This window comes from Oryx dammah, unplaced genomic scaffold (assembly GCF_014754425.2).
Source record: "Oryx dammah isolate SB20612 unplaced genomic scaffold, SCBI_Odam_1.1 HiC_scaffold_13, whole genome shotgun sequence".
Classification (NCBI taxonomy): domain Eukaryota; kingdom Metazoa; phylum Chordata; class Mammalia; order Artiodactyla; family Bovidae; genus Oryx; species Oryx dammah.
Window position 1 is genome coordinate 18,366,245 of NW_024070197.1, and position 27,845 is coordinate 18,394,089.

General features: G+C 40.8%; 1 protein-coding gene across 11 annotated transcripts; it reads left to right on the forward strand.

The window, feature by feature from the left end:
* Positions 1-2: 2 nt before the first annotated feature.
* Positions 3-27,845, forward strand: ZNF565 (zinc finger protein 565). 11 transcript variants are annotated; one of them, XM_040252981.1, is made up of 8 exons: positions 50-468; positions 9,579-9,671; positions 10,258-10,348; positions 13,276-13,413; positions 14,669-14,742; positions 19,355-19,481; positions 20,326-20,421; positions 26,067-27,845. In XM_040252981.1, exons 5-8 carry the CDS (start codon positions 14,734-14,736, stop codon positions 27,317-27,319), a joined length of 1,485 nt encoding a protein of 494 aa, XP_040108915.1. In that variant the 5' UTR covers positions 50-468; positions 9,579-9,671; positions 10,258-10,348; positions 13,276-13,413; positions 14,669-14,733; the 3' UTR covers positions 27,320-27,845. The 11 variants fall into 11 exon arrangements, 9 of the variants coding, with proteins under 9 accessions (XP_040108918.1, XP_040108915.1, XP_040108914.1 ...); XM_040252980.1 differs by having other exon boundaries at positions 13,279-13,413; XM_040252987.1 differs by lacking the exon at positions 13,276-13,413 and adding an exon at positions 22,121-22,250 and having other exon boundaries at positions 52-468.

Consider the following 27,845-nt stretch of genomic DNA (forward strand, 5'->3'; position numbering starts at 1 on the left):
CCAGAAGTCTTCACGACGCGGCCCGCACGGTCACGGTGGCCGAGCACAGGCTGGTATCTGATTACCTTCTGTCAACAGCAACCGCGCTTTCCCGGCCTTGGACTACATTTCCCTTAAGGCTTTGCTAGTTGACACTCTACGTCTCTGTCTCTTTCCCCCAGCCAACTTGGTAGGCTCTTCTTGTGATTATGAGGCTCTCAGAGTGAGTAATCCTGACTTGGAGGAAGATAAGTTCAGGCATGGTGGAAGGTTTGGAGAGGGAACCCCTTTCTTTGAAGGCTTTCGAGGGCAGTGTCAAACGGGCCAAGCCCAGACTGTGGGTATGAGGACGCCATCTTGTCTGTGGCTGGACTAGCTCTGGACTACGTTTCCCAGAGTCCACAGTGGCCCAGCGTTAGGTCTCTCTTGACGTCGTGGCGAGATCTTTAGCTCCGCAGGGACCCGGACGCGACCAAGGGAAGGCAGAAGGTGAGGGGTCTGGGACTCTGGGGCGGGGACTGGGCGTGTCCAGAGAGCCTTGGGTTTTTGCGCGCTGGCTGCTGAGGATGCGAGATTCTGTATGTGGCTTTGTGTGTCATAGTGTGAGCAGATTGTGCGACTGTGTGTGCCTTACTGGGTGTGAAATTGTGACTGTGTATAAAGATGTGGAGGTGTCTCATTCTGTGGTTGTGTCCTTGTGTGTCCTAAGAGCGAATATCTGGTGGTATTTCTGTGATACTGACCATTTGTTCAGCACCAAGTGTGTAGCTGTGAGGTGCCTGTGACTCCAGTGCTCTGACAGATTGTGACCCCAGACAGTAATTATAACCTCAGCCTTCCCGTGTAACACCGAGATGGGGCATGAGGGCCATTCTTCTCTGCTCACCCTTGCCTGTGCGGGAGAGTTGGGCGATGAACCTTTAAAAATGACCTGATCCCTCACGATTGTTTTTTCTTGATTCTTCTCCAAGAGATACATTGAGAGAACTACTGTTGAACATTAAAAAGCCAGGTTCTCCGTGCATCAGTTTTTCTTCTTTCCCTGAAACCCTTGTTTTTCGAGATATGTGATTAAACACATACACAAGTAATTCAGCCAAATGTGAGGACTAATTGGCTTTATTCAACTTCTGAATCTGGCAGTATCCCATCTACCAAGTAGCTACTCCAAAGGGTTGTACAAAATGGAAGTTTTTTACGGGCAGTAGGAAAGTGGGACAAGGAAGTTATTAGCAAAAGAAAAGAAACGCTTGTTTTAGGCCTGGACATCTTTTAGGGGAAGGGAATGGCAGGGGTCTTATCATGCAGATTAGCTCACCGGTGCCAAGCAGGAAATTTCAGATCGATTTGTTTAAAGAGCACATTTTCTTGAGAAACATTTAAACTGGAATTAAGTCTTGGTTTGTTGTTATGGGACACATTACTCCATTTTAGGCTTTTTTTTTTTTTTAAACATGTGCTTTCTTTTTCTTCTGAAACTTCTTGCCTAACAAAGCGTCACACCACCATTCACCTCCAAGTGAACTGGAGTCCTGTATTTGCTGTTGGAGTCAATTACTGAGTGCCATGAAGGTAAACTGAAAGGCCCACGCTTTCCATATTCCCTGCACACCTAGTGTTCATCTAAATGTTTTAAACTTTTCATTTTAAATACTAAAAAATAAAAATAAATACTTAAAACTGTTGCAAAAATAGAATTCCCAAGTACTCTTAACCCAGCTTCTCTATCAAGACCAGGAGATTAACAGATACACTAATAGATACTGATATTGTTGTTGTTGTTGTGTTACCGGGTGCAGGCTTGCTCTGCTCACCACAGGTAGGCTAATGAATCCAGGAGACGAGGTGCTGAGGCAAGGAAGAGACTTTAATCAGGGAGCAGACCAACCGAGAAGATGGCAAGCTAGCGCCTCAAAATAACCATCTTATTGGAGTCTGGATGCCAGGTTCTTTTATAGATCAGAGAGAAAGAAGCGATGAGGAACTAAAGTCAAAAGACAGAATAGAAACGGAGATGCAGGGGGGAAGTAAACTGAAAGGGTCTTCAGCCTTGCAAAACATCTCCAAGGGAATGTTCAGCCTTCAGAAGTGAAAGTGAAGTCGCTCACTCGTGTCCGACTCTTTGCGACCCGTGGACTGTAGCCCTCCAAGCTCCTCCGTCCATGGGATTCTCCAGGCAAGAATACTGGAGTGGGTTGCTATTTCCTTCTCCAGGGGATCCCTCCCACCCAGGGCTCAAACCCAGGTCTCCCACATTGCAGGCAGACGCTTTAACCTCTGCACCACCAGGAAAGCCCTTAAATACAAGAATACAGTCTCTCAGAAAACCTCCTATAGAGACACAGAACTTAAAATCCAAGTACTAACATCAAAGATTTCAAGGGAGGAAAGGAAGCCAGGTTGAAAGAAGGGGGAGGAGGCGGGAGAGGGGGGCGAAAGGGGTGGCCTTACAAACGTTTCCTGCCACCCTACAGATACCCAGGCCTTATGGGACTTTTCCCTGGGCCTCCAGAGACGGGAGGCCTGGAACTTGGCCCTAGCAGAAATCAGACCAGACCAGAACCAAAATTCGAGTTCTCTGCCAAGAGGAGGTGATCAGTCTCCAATCCTCAGCTCAGGCTGAGGGCCCTTCGACCAGATTCCTGCGTCCAGGACCGGGGGACTAGAAAAATGGGAAAGGATAGGAAGGGTTAAGGAGAGGAAAGTGAGAGGGAAGGGGAGAGAGGTCAATAAAGTCTTTTGTTCCTTACCCGGTCGGGGCACTCTGGCCAGTTGTCCACGTCAGGAGGAGACCAGGGACAAAAGGGTCCCAGTTGTGGCCGCTGGGTCTGGTCCATTGGCAGACAAGGTGGCCCCTGAGTACCCCGAGTGGTCAGGATGTCAGTCTCAGCAAAGAAGAATCCCACCAGAGTCGCCATTTGTTGCAGGAAGGAGGACCCCTTCCAGGGCCCGAAAATGGGCTCTTGTCTAACATTCGGAAATGAATTGTCCGAGAAGACACATGCTAACAAAGCAAGAGACTTTATTGGGAAAGGGCACCCGGGCAGAGAGCAGTAGGGTAAGGGAACCCAGGAGAATGTATTAATCTCTTCTATTCACAGGTGGACAGGGACAAACTCTGTCAGCTGAACAAAGGCACTCTAAAGTCAAGCAGAGGGCAGGGTTCTCCAGGCAAGCCATTGAGTATGATTATAATAATAAAAGCAAGTCAAAGAAACAGCTTCCAACAAGAAGTCAGAATTGGCTTCCTCCCTGCAACAGTTGTTGTTCAGTTGCCCAGTCATGTCCAACTCTTTGTGACCCCTTGGACTGCAACATGCCAGGCCTCCCTGTCCCTCACCATCTCCCGGAGTTTGCTCAAGTTCGTGTTCAGTTATAGTTAGTTAGTTAAGTAGCTCAGTTGTGTCCGACTCCTTGCAACCCGTGGATTGTGGGGCTCCTCCCTCCATGGGAGCTACCAGGCTCCTCCCTCCATGGATTCTCCAGGCAAGAATACTGGAGTGGGTTGCCATTTCCTTCTCCAGGGGATCTTCCCAACCCAGAGATCGAACCTGGGTCTCGCACATTGCAGGCAGACGCTTTAACCTCTGAGCCAAGAGTTAATAACTAATCTACAACTTTTGCTCAGATTTCATCAGTGTGGCTTAACCGTCCTGTTTCTGGGCAAGGATCCAATCCAGGATCATATGTTGCAGTTAAGTTGGTAACTCTCCTTAATCTTCTCTTTTAATTTTATTGTATTATTTTTATTATTTAAAAAAATTTTTTTGCTGCACTGCATAGCACATGGGATCTTAGACTAGGGATCAGATCCCCTGTATTGGACACATGCAGTCTTAATGACTGGACTGTGGGGGAGGGGTGAGTTACTTACTAGGGCTTCCCAGGTGGCTCAGCTGGTAAAGTGTCTACCTGCAATGTGGGAGACCTGGGTTCAATCCCTGGGTCCGGAAGATCCCCTGGAGAAGGAAATGGCAACCCACTCCAGTACCTTTGCCTGGAAAATCCAGTGGACAGAGGAGCCCGGTAGGCTATAGTCCATGGGGTCGCAGACAGTCGGACATGACTTAGTCTTTCATGACCTTGACACTTTTGAAGAGAACTGGCAATTTATTTTGTAAATTCTGAAATGTAGAATTTACAGCCTCAATTTGAAGTTGTCTGACACTTTCTCATAATTAAATTCAGAGTATACAGTTGAGGCAAAATGAAAGTCACTCAGTCGTGAAAGTCGCTCCATCGTGTCCAACTCTTTGTGACCCCATGGACTGTACAGTCTCTGGAATTCTCCAGAACAGAATAGTGGAGTGGGTAGCCGCCATTCTCTTCTCCAGGGGATCTTCCCAACCCAGGGATCAAGCCCAGGTCTCCTGCATTGCAGGCAGATTCTTTACCAACTGAGCCACCAGGAAAGCTCTATTGGGAGACATAAGATCAATTTGTCTCATTATTAGCAATGTTAACTTTAATTTGCCAGGTTTCTTCACTGCAAAGTCATTCTTTTTTAATTACAATTAATGTGTCTTATGGAGAATTGCTTTTTAGTCTATATGGTGTTTCTTATCCCACTTTAACCTACTACATCAATTGATAATTCTTGCCTGAAAATTTATTACCAGGTATTTTCCAAATGCTTTTTTTTTTCAGATTCTGTTATTCATTCTATATTTATTCATTATAATTTTGTTAGAAATAAAATTTCCTTCTCCCCATTTAACTTACCAACTCTTTGAATTTAAGTTCTGTAGGTTATAATCCATTACTATCACTATTTTATTGCTGAATTATCCCAAATTTGACCACTGGAATATCCTTTGGATTGGCTTCTGTATTCTTTCAGTGTGTCTGCTTGATGTATTTATTTATTTTTAGTATTTCCTTATTTTCCTGCACCACAAGATGTTCCAGGTTGATACTGTACCTTCCCAGCCCCAGTCCTGAAATCAGCAAATTTCTGAGGGATCTCTGGCTCCTTTTATGTGAAAATTATACTTAGAAACCAGGATTAGATGTACTCATTGCAAATGGGATGCTCTTGCTTCTTGTCTTTCTCAGATATGAAATACATGCATTTGTACTCACATATCTGTATTTGTCTTTATGAAGTGACTTAGCAGCAGCAGCAGCATACTTATATAGATAATCCATGATTTCATATGATCTCTCCAGTTCAGTACCACAGCACTTCTTCTAGCCTTCTCCATTTCCTTTTCTGGAATTCCTTTCTCTGACAGTAAAAAAACTTGGCTTTCATTAACTACATATATTTATTTATATTCTCAGTCTTAAGTAGAAAGTAGTTTAAGAATTGCTAACCCATATCCCCAAACCTCATACAGTACTTTTTGTACTTAGTCTTACAGTCCATAGTAAAAATACAGTTGTTTATTCACTGAGTCTTGTCCAGCTTCTGTCCATGGTATTTCCCAGGCAAGAATACTGGAGTGGGTTGCCATTTTCTTCTCTGGGGGATCATCCCGACTCAGGAATCGAACCCACGTCTCCTGCATTGGCAGGTAGCTTCTTTACCACTGAGCTACCAGGGAAATATCCCAAAATACAGTACCCAACCCAAAAAAATGAATAAAAAATAGTTTTCCCTGTACCTTTCTACATTACTCGTTTGTAATATACCTGAGTTCATTTGAGACTGTATTTTATTTGGGGTTCCCAAACACACATCACACATCTTGGTTGATTTTAATTATTTTTTGAGTATGTGAAACTTTAGCATATTGTGAAAGACATAATTAGATCAAAAGGTCTACTCAGTTATTCCTCCATCATTCCATCTCTTCTAATTCCATCCTCCCATTCTTTCCACACTGTTCCCAGTCACCCATTGTAGGTAACCAACCAATCTCAGTTTGTTGGGGGTTTTATGGTTTAATTACATAACATAAAATTTTCATTTTAATTCTGCTGTTCAGTAACATTAAGTGCATTTACATTGTACATATATACCACATTATGTTTATTGGTTTATCTATCCATGAGCGCTTAGGTAACTAACGTCTTTTCACTTTTGTGAATAATGCTGCTATGAACATGGGTTTACAATTATCTGTTCAGGTCCCTGCTTTTCCTTCTTTTGGTTATATATCCAGAAGTTGAATTGCTGGATCACATAGTATGTTTATTACTTTGAGGAATCACCATACCATTTTCTAAAAGAGCTGCATTGTTTTATTAATACATTCCCACTGGCAGGGCACAAGGGTTCTGATATCTCTACATCCTTGCCAGTGCCTGTTTCTTTCTGATTTTTCTTTTTTTTTTTTTAAATAATACCCATCCTAATGAGTGTGAAGTGGTATCTCATTATGGTTTTGATTTTTGTGAATTGTCCATCTCTTTTTCCTGTTTACTTTCATGGTGCTTTTTTTGTTTGTTTGTTTGGGGATTTTTTTTTATGCTTTGTCACATGTTTAAGAATTCTTTACACATTAGGAATATTAATTCCTCATCTGTGATGTATGATGCAGATGTTCAATATTCTCTCCCTGTTTGACAGCTGTCTTTTGACTTTGCTTCCCTGGTGGCTCAGCAGTAAAGAAGCTGTCTGCAATGCAGGAAACCCGGGTTCTGTCCCTCGGTCAGGAAGATCCTCTGGAGAAGGGAATGGCAACCCACTCCAGTGTTCTGGCCTGGGAAATCCCATGGACAGAAGAGCCTGGCCAGCTACAGTCCAAGGGGTCCAAGAGTTGGACACTACTGAGTGACTAACACACACTTTTGACTCTGTTTATGTTATTTCTTTTTCCATTGAATGTTTTTATTTTTATATAGTCAAATTACCAGTATTTTCCTTTACTGCTTCTAGATTTTGAAAGCCTTTCTTGATCTCAGAATTAAAGGAGAATTTACATGTGTTATCTTCTAATAATTGTAGGGTTTCATCTTTTACATCAAGCACCCTGATCCATTTGGAGTTTAATCTTGGAGTATGGATTTAATTTTGTATCTTCTAAAGGGCTCTACAGTTTGCCTAGCACCATTTATTAAAAGTTTTCTTTGCTCCAGTGATTTGAAATGTGATCTCTATCATATACTAAATGTCCATATATACTCGGTTCTCTTTATAGGCCTTTGGGTCTCTTCCCCTGGTTTGTCTGTTTACGAACTACTGCCATACTTTTTTTAATTAAAGAGGCTTTATGGTACATTTTAATATCTAGTACAGCTACTTTCCTGATGTTCATTTTTTTACTGTCAAATTGTTCTGTTTCTCTTTTATACCATCTCTGCAGCAAAGAGTTCTGTTAGCATAGACCTATGTCTTTCTTTTTTTGATAGATCATATGATAATTCTATTTTTATTTATTTTAAATTAACTTTTATTGGAATATAGTTGCTTTACAATGTGTTAGTTGTACAGCAAAATGAATCAGCCATACATACACATATATCCTCTCCCATTTGGACTTTTTATAATGAATTCCTTTGGATCAGACATTAGACATTTATTAAGAATTGCAAATATGCAAAATCCTAATCTAGAACACAGGGAGACAAAATACTTTTAAAAAGTGAGTCTCTATTTTTAAATTACAGATAATGTAATATGGGAAATAAAACTGGTATATAAATGTCCAAAGCAAAGGATGATAAAGGGCACTAGTTCACTCTGCTATTACACCGTGTGAATTCTTAGGAGGAAGATATTTGTATGACCAGAGAGCAGTCATTGTCATGTCATCATATCTAAGTCAAACTGATCCCACAAGAACTCTGAGGAGGTGAATTGAGTCACCTGTATTTGCTGCAATTTTCATTCTAATCTTCAGAAATCCAAATATGACAAGTGGAGCAAGGTGCCTCTATAGATGTTCAGAGAACCCTGAGGCCAATAGGGCAGGTTACAAAAACATCATAAACCCATCTGGCAAGAAGAGCTGAAAGGAAGCATCACTTAAACACAGGACTTGGCCTCAGTGACTTTTAGTTCTTTTCCAGCCACATAAATGTAGTTACCAAATCAGGAAGTTTGCAGCTATTGGGAACTGACCAAGTAAAAATAACAAAAGCCATTCTGTGAAAGAGAACAGCTTTTGAATATCCTGAGCTATTGTTTCATGTTCAAAGGAAGATTCTTAGGAAAGTACTTTCTTTTTTATCTGCTACTTGTCAGAGAAGGCAATGGCACCCCACTCCAGTACTCTTGCCTGGAAAATCCCACGGATGGAGGAGCCTGGTAGGCTGTAGTCCATGGGGTCGAAAAGAGTCAGACACGACTGAGTGACTTCACTTTCACTGTTCACTTTCATGCTTTGGAGAAGGAAATGGCAACCCACTCCAGTGTTCTTGCCTGGAGAATCCCAGGGACAGGGGAGTGTAGGTTATATTTAAAAATTAATGTGTGGTTATTGAAAAAATACACTTAAGTAAAACTAAGGAAATTGAAGAACACAACCCAGAAATAACCAAAGTAATCTGTAAGGATAAAAATTTCCAGAGGGACTTCTACTGGCTGTCTAGTAGTTAAGATTCCATACTTCTAGTGCCTCCACTGCAAGGGGTGCAGGTTTGATCCCTGGTCAAGGAACTAAGATCCCACATGCCTCACATGGCATAGCCAAAAAACAAAACACACAAAACTTCCCAGCTGTGTTCAGTCTGGTTTTTCTATCTTGTCTACTTTGATATATACACCACATGATGCCCAGTTGTTTTGTAATCTTTTATTTCACTAGCCATATCTTGAATATTTTCTATGTTATGAACTACTTCATTACTACTAAATTTGTGAGTACTCAGCATTACCATTTTATAGAAATCTTTCACTTATTTAATATGCTGTTGTCTGACTCAGAATCTTGACCATTGCCCAAGAATGTACATACCTCTCAGTGTGTAGATTTTGGGTTGATTTTAGACTGGAAAAATTTATGTTTATGTCCATAAAGCTCAATACATATAAAAATATGACATACAGGGAAAGTTTCAAGTTACATCAGAAATTCACTTGGTAAAATATCAGTGTCACGTGAGTGTTTTGACAGAGGTATAAATTGGCTTGTCAACAAAAGGAATAACTAGTTGTCAATAGCCATAATAATCAGTGATCAGGAAGTGATGTTTTAAGAAATTTTCATCTTAATACAGTAGTTTCTTATTTATATGTAGGTTTTTTGTGTTTAATTATGTTTAGAAATTATTGGGGGGCTTTGTGTTAAAATGTGGTACATATTATTTTTCCAAATTTTAAATATTGGGAAAGATGCTCCTAGTTAGAGTTTTTACTCAGGATGATTGCTTTTTCAGGAATAGGTTACTGATGTTAAGGTGACAACACCTATATAGATCTACTCATGACTGGCAACGTCTCCCACTACCCCTACCCAGGTGCTGGCAATCCAGTCTAGTATTCTTGCCTGGGAAATCCCACGGATAGAGGAGCCTGGCTGACTAGTGTCCATGGGGTGGCGGAGTCACGACTTGGCGACTAAACACAGCTACAGGGGACTGGAAAATGTCATCTGCGTGCCCAAAAGAGAGGAAAACTGGATGCTTGAAAGACTGGATAATGGTGAAACTTTAGTAATTAAATTAGTAAGGTCACCACACTGGCTAAGACCCATTTCTTTTTCTGTGTATAGAAAGTTGCTTCTGGATATTAGGTGTCAATTCTTTTTAGAACAAGGAAGACATCCTGGGCTATGGAGAGAGACTGACAAAAGGCCTGTGCATAGGTGAGTGAGTGTGTGCCTGCGTGGTCACTTCAGTCGTGTCCGACTCTTTGCAACCCTATGGACTGTAGCCAGCCAGGCTCCTCTTTCCATGGGGATTTTTCAGGCAAGAATACTGCCATCGGTTGCCATGTTTTCCACCAGGGGATCTTGCTGACCCAGGGACTGAATCCTCCTGCTTATGCCTCCTGCACTGGCAGGCATTTTCTTTACCACTACCACCACCTGGGAAGCCCAGGCGAGTGAGGAGATGCAGACAGCAGGAAGCCTTTTACATGAAAGCTTACGTCCTCTGTGGGAACCAGGTCAGTCCCTCAGTGGCTCTAGAACTACACAGATTAAGCTCCTTCAGTATACAAGTTCCCAAAGGCACTTCACTGTCACTCATATCATAGTTTATACATACTTTAGGTCTTCCAGATCTCTCTTCCATATCTCTGTCCTTTATCTTCAGAATTCATCTTATCTTCAGGTCTTCTACCTTTTTTATTCCTTCCTTTCAGTCTTCTGTAGGCAGTCTTATTTAGTATCAGAGCTTTAAATATCAGCTGAACATCAGTAACTTCCAGGTTTATATTCCTGCATTTAGACTTTCTCTGAACTCCAAGATCAAACAGCTAATGGACATTTGGCATTTCCACTTGGATGTATAATAATCATCTCAAGGATTAACGTAAAAGGTAAAACAGAACCTGTAATTGGTCCATCCAAACCCACTTCTGTCATAGTCCATTGTGTTAAAAAATGGCAACTTCATGAGAATTCCTTGGTGGTTCAGTCGTTAAGCCTTGGGCTTTCACTGCTGTGGGCCTGGGTTCAGTCCCTGGTTGGAGAACTAAGATTCTCACAAGTCACATGGTGCTGTCAAAAAAAGGGCAACTTTATACTTCTAGTTGCTTAAGCTAAAAACCTTTTTTTTTTAATATACCTAAAGTCAGCAAATCTTGTCAACTCTTTCTACAGAGAATATCTAGATTTTGATCAGTTCTCATCACCTCTCCTGCAACCATACCACCCTAACACAAGCCCTTCATCCCTTGCCAGGATTACTGCAGTAACCTTCTCATTGGTCTCCCTGCTTTGGCAAACGCCCCCACACACACACACACCCCCACCCCTGTCGTCTTAGTCCATTTTTCCATGAATGATCCCTTTTTAAAATATATATATATATTTATTTGCTTATTTATTTATCTGGCTTCTCTGGGTCTTAGCTGTGGTATGTGGGATATAGTTCCCTGACCACGAATCGAACCAGGCCTCCCGCACTGGGAGCCTGGAGTCTTGGCCACTGGACCACCAGGGAAGTCCTGAGTGATCCTTTTAAATGAAAATTAGATTATGTCAATCCTTGGCTTAAAATGTTTCAGTGGCTTCCTGTCTTACTCAAGAATAAAAATCAAAGTTCTTACAATGGCCTATAAGCCCCATGTGATCCAACTTCCATCTTCCTCTCTGGCCCTCTTTTTCTCACTCACCCCATTCCAACCTCTCTAGTCTCCTTCCTCTTTGTTATCAGAGAAACCTGCTCTTATCTTGAGGCCTTTGCATTTGTTTTTCCCTCTGCTAGGACTGCACTTCCCCTAGATATCTGTGTACCACGTGTCATCTTCCCAGTGAAAAGCATCCTTGGGCTGCCCTTCATTCCCTCAATGCTCCCTGTCTCTCCTTAACTGTTTTATTTCCCTCCACAGAACTTTGACCTCTTTACATATATAAACAGGAATATCAATGTCAGTGTATCAATATTTTTTACTTTTTCCATTAGAACCTGAGATCCGTGGGAGAGGGGCTGGATTTGTTATCTTCCTTACGTGTAGAACCATGCCAACTGAGGTAGGAACTCAGTAGATAGGAAAGAATTCCTGACTCCTTTTTCTCTCTCTGCGTGCATATTCAATCAGATGCCAGAGCCTGTTGATTTTACTTCTCCAACATCTTGAATTCATCCCCTTCCTGTTTCCGCTGTCACTGTCTTGGGCCAGACCCTTTGTTTGGGAAAGGACAATCACCTTTCAGTTGATCTCCCTGACTCCAGTTTTACTCCTCTCCATGAAAATAATCTGGCCATATTGGCCCTATCACTTCTTTCTTTAAGTTCTTCAGTGGCCTTCCATTAATTTCTGGTGAAAACCAAACTTTTATATATTTGATCAGTACTCATTGGTCACCTTTACCCTTCGATCACTGTGGCAGGTGCCATTCACAGTGATGATGAGACCTGTCCTCATAGTTAATGTTGTAAGCATTAGCTACATGCATTATGTAGTGCATGCATGCTCACTTTGGTTGTGTCCAGTTCTTTGCAACACTATGGACGGTAGCCAACCAGGCTCCTCTGTCCATGGAAGTTCTCCAGGCAAGAATACTGGAGTAGGTTGCCATTTCCTACTCTAGGGGGTCTTCCTGACCCAGGGATTGAACTTAGGTCTTTTGCAACTCCGGCATTGTAGGGAGATTGTTGACTGCTAAGCCAGCTTCCTCTAGATTCTAGAATTAATTAAATTTAAATTCAGATTAACTGAAATTAAATTAAGAACTCAGTTCCTGGGTCAGACTAGCCACATTGCAAATGCTTAGTTTGCCACATGTGGCTATTGGCTGTGTTACTGACAGAACAAGATGTGTAGATTTCCCCCATCACAAAGGTTCTATAAGACAGCACTGGTCTGAACTCTGCCCCAAACTATACAAGCTATTCCCAGTATTCTCTGCTCTCCAAACACACCATCATTTGGTCCACTGTTTTTTGCCACTACTCTTCACTCTGCTCAGAGTGCTCTTCTGTCATTTTCCATGTGTGTACACTCAATCATGACCAACTCTGTGTCACTCCATGGATCGGAGCCCGCTGGGCTCCTCTGTCCATGGCATTCCCAGGAAAGACTACTGCAGTGGGTTGCCATCTCCTTCTCCAGAGGATCTTCCCAACCCAGGGACTGAACCCATGTCTCCTGCTTGGCAGGTGGATTCTTTACCACTGAGCCACCTTCTGTCCTTTTTTTCTCTATTAAATTCTCTGATTTTTAGGCCCCAGATCACATTCTGAAATCTTCTTGACATCACCCCCCAGTGATTTAGTCTTCCTTCTGACTCTCCTCACCATAGTAAGCTCCTTGCCTCTCTAATTAGAACCAGCCTCTTAAAAAAAAACAAACAAAAAAAACCCCTGAATTATGGGACTTCCCTGCAGTTCAGTCATTAAGAATTAGAGCTTCCATCCAACTGCCATATACTATTTACTGCAGCTGTCTTGCAGAGCACTTAAGAGTTACTAAGTACATATTTGTATAATGCTAGATGAGGTTATAATAATTCTTCACATGAGATTATAAATTTTATGTATGCAATGACTATATCCCCCAATGCTGAGCACATAGTATGTGATCAATAACTATTTGTGAATAAATGAATAATTTTAACTTCAATAAAAAAAGAATCTGAAAGTAAAGATAATTAAAAAAAAAAGAGTCTGAGTTTCCACTGTAGGGGTTACAGGTTTGGTCCTTGGTCAGGAAACTAAGATTCTGCATGCTGCTCAGTGCTGCCAAAAAAATCAAAAAACAAACAGACCAAAAAAAACCCCTGCATTCTCCTAATTTTGAAGTAGGCTGCTCTCCCACCAGCCTCAGCAGCTGCCAGCCACAGAAGGAATCTTATTCTTCAGGAAAGCAGTGGAGAGGGCTTAGGTGGAAAATAAGGATTGCCTGGCCAAGAGGCTTCTAGGAACTGAGTTCTCACTCAGGTCAGTACTCTGGATGTGCCCATATGCTTGTAAGATGCCTGTATTACTGTGGTTTCCTTGCTCCTATCTGGTTAGTCCAGCTCTGGCTGGAGGCTTTGACAGAGCCCCTCGTATGGGTGGTGTGGCCCCTGTTTGGACTTGGAAGGAGAACGCAGAACCAGGGACATACCCAAGAGGTTTTGCCTGTTGAGCCCAGAAAAGCTGGAAGACTTTGTTTAAGGATGTCTTTTTCATACGGTTTGGCCTGCACAGGTATGCTCTGCTCCTAGCCTGTAGGTCCCAGCCTGTAGGTACTGTCCTCACATGAAGCTTGAGTGAGTCTGTGTTGCAATCTTCCTTGCTTCAGCCACAAAGGAAGGTCTGGTTGGAACGACTGGGAGCTGTCTAGGCCCCATCTGGGGTATAGATTAGCATTAACAATAGGTGATGCTATCCCAGTCTCTGGGACAGAGACTGTCCCAGCTGGAACCCCACCTGCTGAGATGCTTGGATTCTGTGTGAATGATGGAGCACATTCGCCTTGATTCCATCTTTCACTTTCCCTATGGTCTAGAAAAGGGCTTGGTTTTGTTAACTCATTAGTTCTTGGTATTAGTGTTGTGTGGGGGATCAAGGAGGTGGCAAAAGAAGCCAAGCAGGGACCCCGGAAGTACAGTTGTTTTAAGCTTGTCTGTTTAGGTGGTTTATGGCTAAATTTAAAAAAGTCACTTAGTTGTGTCCGACTCTTTTGAGACCCCATGGACTGTACAGCCTGCCACACTCCTTTGTCCATGGAATTTTCCAGGCGAGGATACTGGAGTGGGTTGCCATTTCCTTCTCCAAGGAATCTTCCCAACCCAGGGATCAAACTTTGGTCTCCTGCATTGCAGGCAGATGCTTTGCCATCAGAGCTATTGCTGCTGCTGCTGCTGCTAAGTCGCTTCAGTCGTGTCCGACTCTATGCAACTCCATAGACAGCAGCCCACCAGGCTCCCCCATCCCTGGGATTCTCCAGGCAAGAACACTGGAGTGGGTTGCCATTTCCTTCTCTAATGCAGGAAAGTGAAAAGTGAAAGTGAAATTGCTCAGTCATGTCCTACTCTGTGCGACCCCATAGACTACAGCCCACTGGGCTCCTCCGTCCATGGGATTTTCCAGGCAAGAGTACTGGAGTGGGGTGCCATTGCCTTCTCCAGTCAGAGCTACTAGAGAAGCCTAAATAAATGGTGTCTCTAATTAAGCTCGGTTTATGAGATGTGCCCCTTCTCTTTTTCAGGACTCTTCACTTGTTCAACAGAAGAATCTAAAGAAATACAAGCAGGACAGGTGGTTCTAAAAGCCATGATCCAGGTAAGTGGAAATTTCCTCTATTCTTGAAATAATATCAACATTTGTGTTCCTTATCCTGAAATTTTCCTGTCTCGATTGAGCCCCATTCAATAACCTGCTCCCAGTTCCTCCAGTGCAGGGAATGGACGATGATGCCCCTGCCCCCACTTCTGGTGGCCCTCTTTCTCCATCAGCGTTCTTACCAGAGCACCAATGGAGCAGAAGTATATCCCTTGAGAGAAATACGAGAGCTGCCCTTATCAGAACCATGGCTAAATAGAGCCAAAAAGAAGATAACCTTCACCTTTTTCATTAACCCAAGTAGTTTCTTTTTTTCTCTTTGATTTTTAAATGTCACCCCCCATAAAAATCATAAAACATTTCACATTATCAAAGAATATATACAAAAACATATCTATAACATGCATGTGATATAAAGAATAATAAAATGAATGTTGATATATTCATCACTCAGCTTAATGTACCATCTGAGGAACCCCTCCCACATCCCTTCACATATACTGCCTTGCCAGTGTTTTTTAATTTATTTGTTTATCTGTGGCTGCGCTAGATCTTCGTGTTTATGTGAGGGCTTTTCTCTAGTTGTGGCAAGTGGAGCTACTCTGGAGTCGTGCACAGGCTTCTCACTGCGGTGTCTTCTCTTATTGCAAAGCACAGGTTCTAGGGCTCAGGCTTCAGTAGTTGTGGCACAGGGGCTTAGTTGCCCTGCAGCATGTGGGATCTTCCTGGATCAGGGACTGAACCGGTGTCCCCTGCATTGCAAGGTGGATTCTTAACCACTGGACCACCAGGGAAGGCCTGCCTTGCCAGTGTTAATGACTATGTTTAATTTTGTGTTTGTTGGTACTTTCTTTTTTTTTTTACTTTGATTCTTATAATAATTTTGCCATACATGGATTCATGCATGCGTGTGTGCTGAGTTACTTCAGACGTGTCTGACTCTTTGCGACCCTATGGACTGTAGCCTGCCAGACTTCTCTGTCCGTGGTATTCTTCAAGCAAGAGTACTGGAGTGAGTTGCCATGCCCTCCTCCGGGGGATCTTCCCAACTCAGGGGTCAAATCCGTGTTTCTTATGTCTCCTGCATTGGCAGACAGGTTCTTTACTACTAGTGCCACCTGGGAAACCCACATGGATGCCTACTAAACAATTTACTTTTGAGTTTTTACTTTTTACTTGTATTAGAGTTTGCAATTTTTAAATTTGATGTACACTTATCATACTCTCCCTGGGGAAGGAAATGGCAATCCACTCCAGTACTCTTGCCTGGAAAATCCCATGGACAGAGGAGCCTGGTAGGCTACAGTCCATGGGGTCGCAAAGAGTCGGACACAACTGAGTGACTTCACTTATCATACTCTGTTTTTTACCAGATTTTTTTTTTACTCAGCACAGTGTATTTTCAAGTCTTTCATGTTAAATTGTGTAGCGCTAGGTCAGCAGTTCTTAAAGTGGTCCAGGAGGACTTTGAGACCCTTTCAGGAGGTCTAGGGGCCAAAATTACTTCAATAATAATACTAACACATTATTTCCTTTTTTCATTCACAACTCTAATGAGTATACAGTGGAATTTCCCAGAAACTATATGAAATGTGTTATCCTAACAGACTGGGGAATTCCCTGGTGGCCCAGTGGTTAGGATTCCAAGCTTTCATTACCATGGCCCAGGTTCAGTCCCTGGGTGGGAAGCTAAGATCCTGCAAGCCATGTGGCATGGACAAAAAATAAAATAAAGTTAAGTTGACCAACAGGTTGAATACAGAAGGTATGAAAATCTCTTTCATTCAGCCAGTCATTAAAAAGATTTGCAAAAATATAAACCTGTACTACTAAATGCTTTTTTATTTTGATGATTCTTTTCCATCAAATGTGTTATTTATATTAACATGTAACAGGCTTATTATTAGTTATTTAAATAAATTAATAATAATTTAAACATTTTCTCTCTTTTAATTTCTAATGTGGTATATATTAGTAGATTTAACCAGCATTAACAAAAGCCTTCAGTTGCACTAACAGCTTTATTTATTATACATATATATATAATTCACATACAATGAAAGTCATCCATATAAGTGTATTGTTCAGTGGTTTTTAGTATATTGGCAGAGTTGTGCAACTGTCAGCACAAGCCATTTTAGAACATTTATATCACTACCAAAAAATAATAATCCTGTGCATTAGCCATCACTCCCAAACTCCCCTCCTCTTGCCCTGACAACCACTAATTTACTTTCTGTCTCTATGAAATTGCCTATTCTGGACTTTTTGTATAAAGGAGTCATTCAATATTTGATCTTTTACGTGTGATATTTTTTCTCAGTATGTTTTCAAACTTCTATGATACAGCATGTATTCGTACTTTGTTAATTTTTATAGCAAGCAATATTCCATGGATATTGTAGACCACATTTTGTTCATTTTGTTCATCAGTCTTTGGACATTTGAATTGCTTCTACTTTTTGGCTATCATGAATAATGCTGCTGTAAACATCAGTATATACCAGTGTTTTTAGGTGGACGCTTTTCTGTGTACCTCGGAGTGGAACTTCTGGGTAGCTTGATAACTCTCTAACATTTTGAGGAACTGTCACAATTGTTTTCCAAAGTGGCTACCCCATTTTAGATTCCTACCAGCAATGTAAGAGCATTCTAGTTTCTCCACATCTTCACCAAAATGTGTTTTTGGAAGTTTTATTTTTTTGTTTTCTTCTGTTTTTCATAATAGCCATCCTAATGGATGTGAAGTACCATTTTATTGTGGTTCTGATTTGCATTTGCCTAATGATCAGTGATGTTGAGCATCTTTTCATATACTTATTGGCCATTTGTATATCTTCTTGGGAGAAATCTCTTCAGATTCTTTGGCTAGTTTAAAATTAGCTTGTCTTTTTTATTATTGAGTTGTAAGAGTTCTTTATATATTTTGGATTCAAGTCTCTTATCTGATATACAAATTGCCAGTATTTTCTCTCAGTTTTGTGGGTTAGATTTTCACTTTCTTTATGAAATTATTTGCAGAACAAAAGTTTTTAATTTTGATGAAATTTATTTTATCTTCTTGTTCTTTTGTTCTTTTTGTTTATTTTTTGGTGGTTGGTGCCATGCCTAAGAAACCATTGCTCGACCAAGGCTGTGAAGATGTACTCCTGTGTTTTCTTCTAAAAGTTTTATGATTTTAGCTTTTACATTTATATCTACAATCTATTTTAAGTTAATTTGCATTTAATACTCACTTATTCCAGCACTATTTGTTAACAGACTAATCTTTCCCCACTGAATTAACTTAATTGGTTTGATATGTGGTAATCCTTAGGGAACTGGTAGAAGGTGCCTTTCTTCAAAGAGGCTTTATACCTAGGAATGTCTTACTGATTCAGTGGACATGAGTTTGAGCAAATTCCAGGAGATGGTGAAGGACAGGGAAGCCTCGTGTGCTGCAGTCCATGGGGTCACAAAGAGTCAGACACAACTGAGAGACTGAACAACAAGAAGATGCCTTTCTTCAGAAAGGCTTTGTACCTAGGAGTGTCTCACATTGGGCAGACTTTAATTTTTCTATTTCCCCCAACTGCATGAATTTTAACCTCATTAAAAATGAGACAACCAGTGATTATGTGCCTCCTAAGGAGACGCCACAGGAAGAACACAGTACAACCTCTGACATATTTATGACCCTTAAAAAAATATGGAAGTAGAGCAGCATATTAAACACCACCATGAAGATGTGATGAGCCAAATTCAGAATCTGGGAGATGCTACTGATTCAAATGTTTCTTTAATGAATAAATAGCAATAAAACTTTTTAAAGGGGCTGTTAGAGATTTGAGAGATACAGGAAGTCTGTAAACTAGTTTCAAGGGGTGGATTTTGCTTGAATCCTGATTTCAACAAACCAACCATCAAAAATCATTTCTGGAAAAAAAAATATCTACTGAGAAAATTAAGGCAATTTGAAACTTGAAACTTGATCTAGTTATTAGGAAACTGTTGTTAATTTTATTCCATGTGGTAGTGATATTCTGGTTATTCCCTGGTGGGCCAGTGGTTAAGAATCTGCCTTGCAATGTGAGGGACACCAGTTCAATCCCTGGTCTGGGATGATCCCATCTGCCATGAAGCAGCTAAGCCTGTGTGCCACAATTACTAAACCAGTGCTCTAGAGCCTGTGTGCTGCAACTGCTGAAGCCCGCATGCCCTAGAGCCCACGCTCTGCTACAAGAGAAGCCATCAGAATGAGAAGCCCACGCACCATGACAAAGAGTATCCCCCACCCACCGTAACTAGAGAAAGCCCATGCTCAGCAATGAAGACCCAGCACAGCCAAAAAATATATAAATAAATCTTAAAAAAAAAATTTAAGTCTAATCTGTTAGATACTAAAGTATTTGTGAGTGAAAGACTATAATTTTGTATGTGGGATTCACCTCAGAAAACACCAAGGGTAAAAAAATGGAAATGTGTAAGGTCCTCTTAAATGACTGAAGCAGAGTAATGGACGCATGGGGGCCATTATACTATACTATATACTTCTGTGGATTTTGAAAAATTTTGTAATTTAAAAAATAAAAGTCATTTCATTTACTGGTAGTGCCTGGGTTTATTGTTTCAGGGATTGGTGACATTTAGGGATGTGGCTGTAGAGTTCTCTCAGGAAGAATGGAAGTGTCTGGAGCCTGCCCAGAGGGACCTGTACAAGGAGGTGACTTTGGAAAACTTTGGCAACTTGGTCTCACTAGGTAAGGACACTGTATGATACAGGAGCAGCCAGGAAAGATGGCTGCCCGGGACTACAGCAGTGGGAGGCTGTTACCCGCTCTGGCTGGAGGGGGTCAAGGGAGGAAAGACTGCCACTGGAAAATGGTGAGAGCACAAGCCATGGAGAAGGGCTGGCTAGCAGCAGATGTAGCTGTATCCAGAACTCCTGGGTCAGAGCGGGAGAGGAGAAAGAAATATCCTGGACTGTCTCTTCCTGCCCACTGAGGCTTTCCACCTACCAAACCCAGTGAGAAATGATAAGACCAAGGTAATACAGTCCTTATGTTCCAGGTGGATCAGTGGTAAAGAATGCAGGATACATGGGTTTGATCCCTAGGTTGGGAACATCCCCTGGAGGAAGAAATGGCAACCCACTCCAGTATTCTTTCATGGAAAATTCCATGGACAGAGGGGCCTGAAGGGCCACAGTCCATGCGATTGCAAAGAGTCTGACATGACTGAGCGACTGAGCACTCACACAAGCACACACATGCAATACAGGTAAACTAGGGCACAACTGGGCATAGAGCAGGGCCAGGAAGAGTGAGGACTGGGGAGAAGGAGAGAGCAAATGGAGAATGCAGTTTCTGGTTTCTTCATGGTGAATTTCTAGGAAGACTTACAAGTGGCTGCTCTGTCTCCAAGGGAGTTGTTTAGTGCTTCATCGAAGTGCAAATGGATAGTGCCTTGGCACCTCCACCTTCCTAACCTGCAGACAGCCTCACACCTCCCTCTGTGTAACTGCCTCTCTTCCTCAGCAACCGGGGGACTGGGTTGGAGTTTGGAAACAGCATGATCATGCCCCATTTCTTTTCCTATAAACAGGACTTTCTATTTCTAAGCCCGATGTTGTCTCCTTACTGGAGCAAGGGAAAGAACCCTGGATGGTTGTGAATGATATGACAGGACCATGGTGCCCAGGTGAGTGAGGGCTGATCCAATGGTGGGAAGTCACTGTCAATGACAGCCCTGCAGGAGTGTTAACTCATCACAGTAACTTGAGTTATTATCCCGAAACTCCCTCAAAACCTTGCTAAGGAAGAAAAGCCTGAGACATGAAGCCCTAAAGAACAGAGCATCTGCTTCCAAGGGAACTTCATCCTTATCCCCATTAACTCCTTCTTGTTCTTTCTTCTCTCATGTTTCATCTCATTTCAAAAAGGAATGTGCCTCTCTTTATTCTCCAGGGGCACCTGTTTCACCTGTTCTTAGCATCATTTTTTCTGCAAATGTCTTCATTCCTTAAAAAATACTTATTTTCTTAAAACAGCTTCTCGCTTTACCTAATTTAGCAATCCATTTTATTCTTTTACCTTTTGAGAGGTTAGGATGTAGAGTGACTGAGGGAATACTCTAGAATCAGATTTTGTGAGTTCACATCCTGACTCAGTCACTTACTAGATCTGTGAGTTTAGGTCAGTTACTTCAATTCTCTGTGCTTCAGTTTTCTCCTCTGCAAATATGATTAAAAATAGTGCCTTCCTCATGTAGTTATTGTGGCTTCTTTATGAGTTAGTATGTGAAAATGCCCAGAACAATGCCAGGCCATAACAATCACTAAATAAATGTTAGCAAGTATTTGTAACTGGCACTTGCTTGATAGAGTTGGAGCCTTTGAATATTTGGTTATCAGTTACAACCTCCTGACTTCTTTGTATTGTTGTCATTTATTTCCCTCTGGGAGCATTTTTTTCTCTATCTGAAGAACACCCTTAAAATTTCCTTTTGTGTAGGTCTGCTGTTGACAAATTCTCTCAGTATCTGACCACATGAAAATGTCTTTATTCTACCTTCTTTCTTGTAGGATATTTTCACTGAGTATGGAATTCTGTGTTGGCAAGAGTTTTTTCTCAGCCCAAAGAACTCATTCCACTGCCTTTTTTCTTCCAGTGTTGTCAATAAGTCAAGTTGTTCCAGTTTGGGGAAATACTCCATGTGTATTTAAAACTAGTGTTCTTTGGATGGTGCATTCACCTCTTTAAGCCTTTTTATTATATGGTTTAGAGTCTTTATGTCCTTTTAACATTCTCTGTACTTGTACTGTCAAATTTGGAGAGCTGTTAATTGTATTAACAGCAAAATTTTATTTTGCTACTACATACAGCATTTTTATTAATAGAAAGGTGAAATGTAGATCCTTGTTGCAAATTGTATTTGCAGTACAGTCCATCCTTCATTTTGCCACTTAGTGCTTTTAATCTTGAATTCTAGTTTTTCTGATATTAAGTGCCCTGTTGTTGTTAGTTTAAAAAATTATGGTGTATCTTTGCTTATCCTTTTTAAAAATCGCCATTTTAAGTTGTGTCACTGTAATCAGGATTAGTTTCCTTTTTAAATCAGTTTTAATAGAATTTAATCTATTCTCATTTGTGATCATTCATATGTCTGTTCTTATTCCTGCTATCTTATTTTATATTTTCTGTTCCTCATTCTTTTTGTTTCCCTCACATTTTATTGCCTTTCAAGCAGTTTAGAAGTACAATAACCTTTAACTTGACTTTTAAAAAATGTGCTTAAACCTGCATTTCTCTTCCCACCTAAAGACCGAAATAGGATTTTTTTCTGTTTAGTAAAAATTTTGTTTTTAAATATTTGTTTATTTAATTATTTGGCTGCACAGGATCTTTAATTGGCAGTACAGGAGCTCTTAACTGCAGCATGTGAGATCTAACCCAGGGATTGAACCAGGCCCCCTGCACTGGGAGCTCAGAGTCCTAGCCACTGGACCATCAGGGAAGTCCTTCTTTCTGGTAAAGTTTTTTTCCGAAATATTTTTATTTTGAAATCATATTAGTTTAGACTTATAGAAAATTTGCAAAATTACTACAAGGAATTCCCAAATACCCTCCACTCAGCTTCCCAGTGTTAAAATTTTATGTAATCATAGTATAGTTATCAAAACCAGGAAATTAACATTGGTATAGTACTATTAACTGATCTACAGATCTTATTAGAATTTCATCAGTTTTTCCCCTGATGTCCTTCTTCTATACCAGGATCTAGTCTGGGATCCCACATTGCATTTAATTGTTGTGTCTCCTTAGCATCCTCCACTCTGTGACAATTCCTGTCTTTCATGACCTTGATCCTTTTGATGAGTTCTCTTTTGGAGAATGTCTCTCACTTGTGTTTGTCTGATATTTTCTACAATTAGATTGAGGTTATGCATCTTTGGCAGGAATACCACAGAAGTGATACTGTGTCCTTCTCTCTGCATCATATCAGGGATTGCAACCCCTTTTTCTGAGCAAAGTAAGACCTTAAGACCTTTACCATCTTTTACTCTGCTATGCCCTAGACTAGGGGTTGGCATACTACAGTCTATGGGTCATGTCCAGCTTGTGGCCAGTTTTTTGTACCATCCACAAGCTAACAATGGCTTACACATATCATAAGAGTTTAAAATTATATATATGTGACAGAGACTTTAAGTAGTCCATAAAGCCTAAAAAAAATTTACTATGTAGGCCTTTACAGAAAAAGTTTGCCGACCTCTGCTTGGATTCACCCCAAACTAATCTTGTTTTAGTGATCTGAAATTCTTGCTTCATACTGTTATTTTTATAATTTATAAATGTATAGTTTGTATTATTCTTAACAGTAATGATATAAATCAGTCATCTGCACACTATGAACTATGGGCTAAATCTGTCCTGCTACCTGTCTTTATATAGCCTATGAGCCTGTTGAATTCTGTAAATGCCTTGTAAGAGAGGGCATATACATAATTAAAATCATATGCTTATGGATTTATATCAGTATTTGGCAGTACTATCTATATGAAACATTTTCAAAAGTGAAATACATAAAATCTGACTACAGATCAGCACTAACAGATAAATATTTACCATCAATTCTGATGCTGGAGAACAATAACCTTGAATTCCAGTTAAGTGAAATGTTACCTCCCGCAGAAAAGAATTCTGTGCTTCTCATTCTTTGATCTGTATTACCAAAAAAAAAAAAAAATTATTATGCTTTGAATTTCATCAATAAAAAATGTGTAGCAATTTGTTTTCTTTCTTATTACGTAAGTGCCTACATAACATCCTTATTTTTGTCTCTTGAACCACAAAGCCTAAAATAATTATCAGTTCAGTTCAGTTGCTCAGTCATGTCCTACTCTTTGCGACCCCATGAATCGCAGCACACCAGGCCTCCCTGTCCATCACCAACTCCCAGAGTTCACTCAGACTCACGTCTATCGAGTCCGTGATGCCATCCAGCCATCTTATCCTCGGTCGTCCCCTTCTCCTCCTGCCCCCGATCCCTCAGAGTCTTTTCCAATGAGTCAACTCTTCGCATGAGGTGGCCAAAGTACTGGAGTTTCAGCTTTAGCATCATTCCTTCCAAAGAACACCCAGGGCTGATCTCCTTCAGAATGGACTGGTTGGATCTCCTTATAGTCCAAGGGACTCTCAAGAGTCTTCTCCTACACCACAGTTCAAAAGCATCAATCCTTCGGCACTCAGCTTTCTTCACAGTCCAACTCTCACATCCATACATGACTGGAAAACCATAGCCTTGACTAGATGGACCTTAGTCGGCAAAGTAATATCTCTGCTTTTGAATATGCTATCTAGGTTGGTCATAACTTTTCTTCCAAGGAGTAAGCGTCTTTTAATTTCATGGCTGCAATCACCATCTGCAGTGATTTCATCTGGCCTTATAAAGAAAATCCAACCCCTGATTCAGAGATGCAATTGAAAGTCCATGTTTAAGGACAGAAGTATATATAATCAAAACTATATTTGCCATGGACTTAAATTAGCCTTAAATTACCAAGACATCTGTACTTTAAAGCTCAGAGACCAAGAACCAGATTTCTGGTTTTATTTGTACTTGGCTCTATCTTACATTTCCCTGGAAGACTGGACTCCAGAGTTAAGACTGAATAGTCACGATACATTGAGTTTCAGTGTTTTCTTTCTGTGTGTATTAGTTTCCTACCCTTGTATAACACATTACCACAAACTTAGTGGTTTAAAGAAACACATGTATTTTCTCACAGTCCTAGAGATTAGAAATCCAAAATATATCTCACTGGGGTAAATTCAGGGTATCCAAAGGGCTTATTCCTTTCTGTAGGCTCTCGGTAAAGATCGGTTTTCTTGCCCTTTTCCAGCTTCAAGAGGCACCTGCATTTCTTGGATCATAGCCCGCTTCCATCTTCTTCTTCTTCTTTTTTTTTTTTTAATGGCTACACCACACAGCTTGCAGGATTGACCAGGGAAACCCACACCCTGAGCAGTGAAAGTGCTGAGAGCTTTTTGAAAGTGTGTTTTAATCTGAAACCTGAAGAGAAAATCAGCCATGTAAAGGGTCCAGGACAGGATTCCTGACAGAGATCTAAGATGGAAAAGACCTAGATTTATTCTAGATGCTCAAAGGAGGGCTGTGGTTTGTTACTTTGGGAGGAAAGGGGAGAGTACGCAATTTGAAGATGCATTGTCCTTGGTGGAGATAGAGCAACAGAATGACTACAAAGACAAGCAGGGACCTGCTTTGCCAAAAACCTGTGAACCATGGCATTGAATTTGAAATTTATTCTAAGTGTAGTGGGGAGGCTATGAAAAAGTTTAAGCAGAGATTTTCATTCAATTGACACTAGCATCACATGGTGGAAAGTGTTAAAAATATAGATGCCTTATTTGTATGAAATGCCCTGAAAAGGCAAATCCATAGAGAGAGAATTAGTATTGCTCTGCCATTAGTGATTGCCAGGGGCTGGAGGGACTGGAGAATGGGGAGTGGCTGCTTAATGGGCACAGGGTTTCTTTCTTTTTATTGAAATACAGTTGATTTACATGTTTTGTTTCTGCTGTACAGTAAAGTGATTCTGGTATATACATGTCTGTGTGTATGTATATTCTTTTTCATATTCTTTTCCATTGTGGTTTATTACAGGAAATTGAATATAGTGCTATATAGGACCTTGTTCTTTATCCATCTTATATATAACAGTTTGCATCTGCTAGTCCCAAACTCCCAACCAAACCCTCCCCCGCTCCCCCTCCATCTCTGCAACCACAAGTCTCTTCTCTGTCTCTGTGAGTCTGTGGCATAGCATTTTTATTTGGAGTGATGAGAGTGTTCTGGAGCTAGGTAGTGACAGTGATTGCATGACACTGGAAATGCACTCTAAACCACTGAATTGTACACTTTAAAATGATTAAATGAGAAATGTCACGTTATGTGAATCTTAACTTTGTATTTCGAGAAGTATCTACACACGTGTCTTGTGCCTACACCTGAAGATTTTGATTCAGTGTGAGGTGGTTCTTGAAGAACATTTCGTTACAAGCCTTTCTGGATGATTCTGTCCTCTGGCAGAACTAAGAACCACTGGTTTAACTTGTTTTCTTATTCCTTTCTGGCACCGTGTGAGGTCTCATCATATCTGTGCCTTCATGTGCTTTTTAGACATTGCACAGCAATATTTGAGGCTTACACAAGCAGTTCACCAATTATGGTGATTATTTTCATTTTTTCTCTCTAATCTACTGGAGAATTTTTAAATTTCTCTAAGAGGGAGAAAACAAGTTGTATTTTTTTTCATTTTGCAGACTTGGAGTCAAGGTGTAAGACATTTCTGCCGAAAGATACCTTTGAAGTCATGTCATTCAATTGGGAGCTAATGGAAAGCCTTCAGTGCTATGATGAAGACTGGGCATACAAAGGCAAGTTTGAAAAACAACAAGTAAATCATGAGTGCTGTTTTAAGCAAGTGAAGGTCACCTATGGCAACATGCCCACTTTTGAGTGTGGGCATACATCACTCACCCTACATCCCAGCAGTGAGACTGGTGAGAAATCAATTGAATGTAACGAATGTGGGAAAGCATTCAGCCGTGGCTCACACCTTATTCAACATCAGAAAACGCATACTAGTGAAAAACCCTTTGAATGTAGGGAATGTGGGAAGGCCTTCAGTCGTACCTCACACCTTGTTCAACATCAGAGAATTCATACAGGTGAGAAACCTTATGATTGCAAGGAGTGTGGGAAGGCCTTCGGTCGAACTTCAGAACTCATTCTCCATCAGAGACTTCATACAGGTGTCAAACCTTATGAATGTAAAGAATGTGGAAAGACCTTTCGACAGCATTCACAACTTATTCTGCATCATAGGACTCATACAGGTGAGAAACCCTATGTCTGTAAAGACTGTGGCAAGGCTTTTATTCGTGGCTCACAACTTACTGTTCATCGGCGAATTCATACAGGTGCTAGACCCTATCAGTGTAAAGAATGTGGGAAGGCCTTTAGACAGCATTCACAACTTACTGTACATCAGAGAATTCATACGGGGGAGAAACCCTATGAATGTAAGGAATGTGGCAAAGGCTTTATTCATAGCTCAGAAGTTACCCGACATCAAAGAATTCATTCTGGGGAGAAACCCTATGAATGTAAAGAATGTGGGAAGGCCTTTAGACAGCATGCACAGCTTACACGACATCAGAGAGTTCATACAGGTGACAGACCCTATGAGTGTAAGGACTGTGGAAAGGCCTTCAGTCGTAGTTCATACCTTATTCAACATCAAAGAATTCATACAGGTGACAAGCCCTATGAATGCAAGGAATGTGGGAAAGCCTTTATTCGTGTTTCGCAACTGACTCATCACCAGCGAATTCATACTTGTGAGAAACCCTATCAATGTAGGGAGTGTGGAATGGCCTTCATTCGTAGTTCACAACTTACTGAACATCAAAGAATTCATCCTGGTATCAAACCTTATGAATGTAGAGAATGTGGGCAGGCCTTTATTCTTGGCTCACAGCTCATCGAACACTATAGAATTCATACTGGCTAGAAAGCCTTGGTGTTAGGGATATAGGGAAGCCTTTATGTGGAATTCATGCCTCACTCAGTAGTAAATAATGCATAATGTAATTATTGTCAGAGAACCTTCATTTGTCACTTCCATTATGGAACATCAGGTAACTCATACCACAAGAAAATTCAATAAATGTGGGAATTCTTTTTGCCTCATACTCACTGTTTACTAAGGGAATCAGGGAGCTTATAATGAAAAAAATTTAATATGAGTATAGAAAAGCCTCATATTACCACTCAAAATAAATTATGAGAATTCCTAATAGAAAATGACCCTATTAAAGTATTTTATGGCTGTGCCTTTTGCCATTTACCTTATTTAATTAACATTATCTCTCTTCCACCAATTATTGACTATACAACATTGCACAAATTATGCAGTATCTGAGTTCCTCAGTTGATTTATTTTTAAGCAGTGATAATTATGTGTATCTAATAGAGTTTTTGTGATGACTGTCAGAAATTTTAATAAGCCCATGCTCAATAAATACTAGTTATTGTCA

Excerpts from the sequence above, each read along its gene's own strand:
- ZNF565 (XM_040252979.1), top strand. The coding sequence starts at position 14,647 with ATGTGCCCCTTCTCTTTTTCAGGACTCTTCACTTGTTCAACAGAAGAA. Across the intron at positions 14,743-19,354 it reads TTCTAAAAGCCATGATCCAG|GGATTGGTGACATTTAGGGA; the intron begins GTAAGTGGAAAT and ends TTATTGTTTCAG. Across the intron at positions 20,422-26,066 it reads GACAGGACCATGGTGCCCAG|ACTTGGAGTCAAGGTGTAAG; the intron begins GTGAGTGAGGGC and ends TTCATTTTGCAG.